The sequence below is a fragment of the Ursus maritimus genome, unplaced genomic scaffold, assembly GCF_017311325.1.
Source record: "Ursus maritimus isolate PB19 unplaced genomic scaffold, ASM1731132v1 scaffold_19, whole genome shotgun sequence".
Taxonomy (NCBI): domain Eukaryota; kingdom Metazoa; phylum Chordata; class Mammalia; order Carnivora; family Ursidae; genus Ursus; species Ursus maritimus.
The window spans coordinates 51,487,274-51,490,993 of record NW_024424341.1 but is presented as its reverse complement, the minus strand read 5'-3'; the positions used below and the strand labels follow the sequence as shown (position 1 = coordinate 51,490,993).

Sequence of the window (3,720 nt, the reverse complement as noted above, 5' to 3'; positions counted from 1 at the left end):
ACCCCCCCCCCGCCCCGGGTTCTCTTTGTTTCTGGATCTCACCCTCTCTTGCTCCCTCTTCCCTGTCTCCATCTCTCTGCACCCCTGACTCCTCATCTGTCTCCATCCCTCACCCGCGGTGCTCACCAGGATAGCCTCCACCTTCAGGTGACTCCTCAGGCTCTGGGAAGGAGCCACGGGTGTCGCGGGACCGATAGCGCCAGCGGCTGCCTGGGCCAGGTGGCGCGGCAGCCTCAGATTCACTGTAGGGGCCGCCGTCGTCCTCAAAGTCTGGCATGTCGAAGGGTGGTGCTCCGTACGGGGCCTCCCGGCGGGCGAAGGGCCCAGGAGGAGGTGGGTAGGGGTCGTAGGGGAGCACGGGTGGCGAGTACAATTCGGGCCCATAGGGAAGGCCCTGGTAGGGTGGACCTAGGTCAGGGCCATATTCGTAAGGGAGTCCAAAGCCACCTGGCCGCGGGGGACCGTATGCAGGCGGACGCAGCACATTGCACAGGGCCTCAAAGTCATCTGTGAACAGGAGCCGAGCCTCATGGTTAGTCCTTGCTGGCCTCATGTCCCCGGCATGGAAAGAGGAGCCCAGAGGAGTGAGGAGGGCCTTGGGCTGAGGCAGCAGAGGGGCTTCCAAGGAGGGGGCTGGGATCACAGGGTCAGGATTGGGGTTTCTGGAGCCAGGATTAGGGGGCTGAGGGCTGAGACTGGGATTCCAAAGTGCTGAGATCAAGAGTTCTAAGTACTGCTGCTAGGAATCAGGGTCCAAGTGCTGGAATTTGGGGGACCCATGGGATCTTGGACTAGGGGCCTAGAGAAATAAGATGGGAGTATTTTACGGACCAGAGCTGGGGAGTCCCACGGACTGCTACTGGGGGGCCTGCGGGCCCAGGATGCATTGGAGGGGATCTGAGCCAGGGCACCTGGAGGCCTGAGGACCAAGGACCAGGGTTTTGGGCCTGGGGTTGAGTTCCCAAGGGCTAAGGATTGGGGGATGCGGGGCTTTTAAGAGCCAAGCTTTGGGGATCTCTGGGGTTGTGTGCTGGGGTCTTAGGCACCTAGAAGTGAGTGTCCAATACACTGGGACTTGGAGGTCTGTGGGCCAGGACAGGGGGTTCTGAGCACGTGCTTTTGAGGTCTAAGGGTACAGGATTTGGGAGGAGGGGTCTCATGGGCTGTCTTGGCCTCTGAGTGTGGCCCAGGCAGTGGCGGTACCTGAGTCCTGGGCGGGGCAGAGGGCACAGTCCATGCCCCAGGCTTCGCCGTAGAGGCAGCAGCACTCTGTGTAGGTGGCCTGGCGGTCCAGCCGAGGGCGACTACACACGAGGTCAGCTCCCACTTCCTGCCAGCACACTCCCAAGTTGTCATCTGAGGGCAGAGACAGCATGCATCAGGATGGGACAGGTGGGATCGGGTCCTCCCCAATGCTTGGAGCAGCCCAGCCACCCAGTGCCTAACACCAGATGCATCTCCTCAGCTGTGATCTGCTTCCCAGAGGCCCCCTGAGGTAGCTCCAGGTGAGTGTAGGCTTAGTCTGGCATGAGGCAGTGGAAGAAGAGAGTTTGGGTCAGTGGGCAAAAAGAAAGGACCCCAAGAGATAGAGACAAACACATCCCAAGGGTCAGAGCCTCCAAGAAAAACAAGAAAGCAAAGATGCAGAGAGAGAGAGAGACGAAAAGAAACAGACTTAGACCCAGAGAGTGGCAGAAATTCCAGAAAGCCCAGAGAGGTGGAAAGAGACAGAGACACACAGGGAAACCATAATAGGAATTATGGCTTTAGCACTTAGTAAGACCAGGTCCCATAACGGTCCTGAAATAAAATTCCGCACAGCCACCCCGTAAGGCAGAGGCAATCGCCAGCGCACCCAGGGTGCCGAAAGGAAGCCGGGGCCCAGAGGCGATAAGCAACGTGCAGGTACACCCGGCCAGCAAGTGGCAGGCGCCTCTGGAACATTCGCTTTCCGGAGAACGTTGGACACCAGGCCAGCCCGCCTGTGAGTATCCGGCACCGCGACGAAATGGGGCGTGAGGGGGCGTGATCGGGCGCGGGGGCGGGGCCCGGCGCGGGCGTGAGGCGGAGCCGGGGGAAGGGGGCGGGGCTACCGAGGCTCTGGCTCTCGTTGGAGACGCAGCGGCGCCGGGAGCCGTCCAGCACCAGCGGGGGCTCGCACGTGCAGTGATAAGAACCCACGGTGTTGACGCAGCTGCCGCCCTCACACGCCGGCTCCTCGTCCGCGCACTCGTCATTATCTAGGGAGGCGTGGAGGGAGTCGTTAGGAAGCAGCCGTGTATCCTTTCCCACTTCCCAGCGCGTTGAAGTGATGGATGGAGTCTAGACTCCAGGAAGGACTTCCTGCTGGCGATGGCCACGTTCCAGAGAGGGGCTGGCGGGGTCAAGAGTTGGGGAGGGTGGGGAGCAGGAAGGAGGAGGGCCTCATACCAACGCACTCCAGTCGCTGGGCATGGTAGTAGTAGCCGTTGCTGCAATAACACGAGTAGCCTGGGGCCGTGTTCACGCACACGCCGCTCTTGCACACCTGGTCTCGGAAAAGCTGGCACTCGTCCACGTCTGCGGGAAGGATGGTCAGAGGCGCGCCCCACACCAAGCAAGAGAGGGGCGGGCCAGGGTGTGGGGCGGCTGGATGGGCTGGATGGGGGGAATGTGTGGCTCCGAGGCTTGACCAGGGAAGAGAGGGGCCGAAAGGTGGCGACAGAGACCCAGAGGTAGAGAGGGAAGGGTGGGGGTAGAGAGAGCGGGGTGGGGGGCGGAGTAGGGGGGACCGAGAAACAGGGTGAGAGATATAGGTAAACAGACCGAGAGGGTGAGAGGAGCGGGGCCTGGGGGCTGAGGGGAAGTGGGGCTTGAAGTCTGGCCTTACCCCTCCGGAGGCTCAGGTCTCCGCTCGGTGCCAGGTAGCCCCGGCCATGGGGGCACAGTGACTGGTACTCGGCTGCACACAGACACAAAGCTGAGCCCAGACACCCTCGACCCGGCCCCTGCCCTGGGCCCTGGACTTACTCTTGCCCCCCCCCCCCGGGGCCACCCTTCATCACCCAGGTTTTCAGGCCCCCTGCCTTTGTGCCCACCTCTCAGCCTCATGCCCACCTGGCTGGCAGCTCACCCTTGCCCTTACACTTCCCAGTACCCCAGCCCATGTCCAGATGTGTCTGCTGTCCCAGTCCTATCCCCCCTCTCTACCCAAACCCTCGGCCCTCGTCCACCCCATAGGCCCTGCCCGCCCACCTGTCTCGGTGCTGGGGCACTGCTGGATGCGGCAGCCGCTGCCCCAGCCCTCACCCACTGTGCAGCAGCACTCTTGCCACGTCACATTCCGCGCCAGAATGTTGTCACAGGCATCCGGAGCCGCCGTGTCAAAGTAGCACTCCCGGCGCCCGCTGCCCACAGGGCCCTGCCTGGGCGGGCTGGGCCGGCGGGGTGGGGATGGCGGAGGTGGCCGGGCAGGCACACCCGGGCTGGCAGGTGCCTGGGGCTGTGAGCCTGGGAATGTGCCTAGGGAAGCAAAGGGCTAATTTAGCCCGGTGTGGGCTGAGCCTCCCACCCCTATGTTATAGATGAGGAAACTGAGGCAGACCCAGACTCCACACCTCTCCCCATCTGTCCTCATCTCTCTCATTCTGCCCCCCTGTCATTTTTCCTTCTCCTGTCTCCCCAGTTCACACCCTCCCAGGTGTCTGGTCCATGTCCCAGATGCAGTTTGGGGGGGGGGGG

At 62.4% G+C, this 3,720-nt stretch overlaps 1 protein-coding gene across 1 annotated transcript in view; it reads right to left on the bottom strand.

Annotated features, from left to right (window-relative positions):
• LTBP4 (latent transforming growth factor beta binding protein 4) overlaps positions 1–3,720 on the bottom strand; it is a 43,481-nt gene that overhangs the window by 10,863 nt on the left and 28,898 nt on the right. The window contains exons 24-28 of the mRNA XM_040633994.1: positions 2,870–2,941; positions 2,431–2,559; positions 2,094–2,240; positions 1,204–1,356; positions 127–507 (exon numbers count right to left, since the gene is read on the bottom strand). Coding sequence (XP_040489928.1) covers positions 127–507; positions 1,204–1,356; positions 2,094–2,240; positions 2,431–2,559; positions 2,870–2,941 — 882 coding nt within the window. The remainder of the gene's footprint in view (positions 1–126; positions 508–1,203; positions 1,357–2,093; positions 2,241–2,430; positions 2,560–2,869; positions 2,942–3,720) is intronic.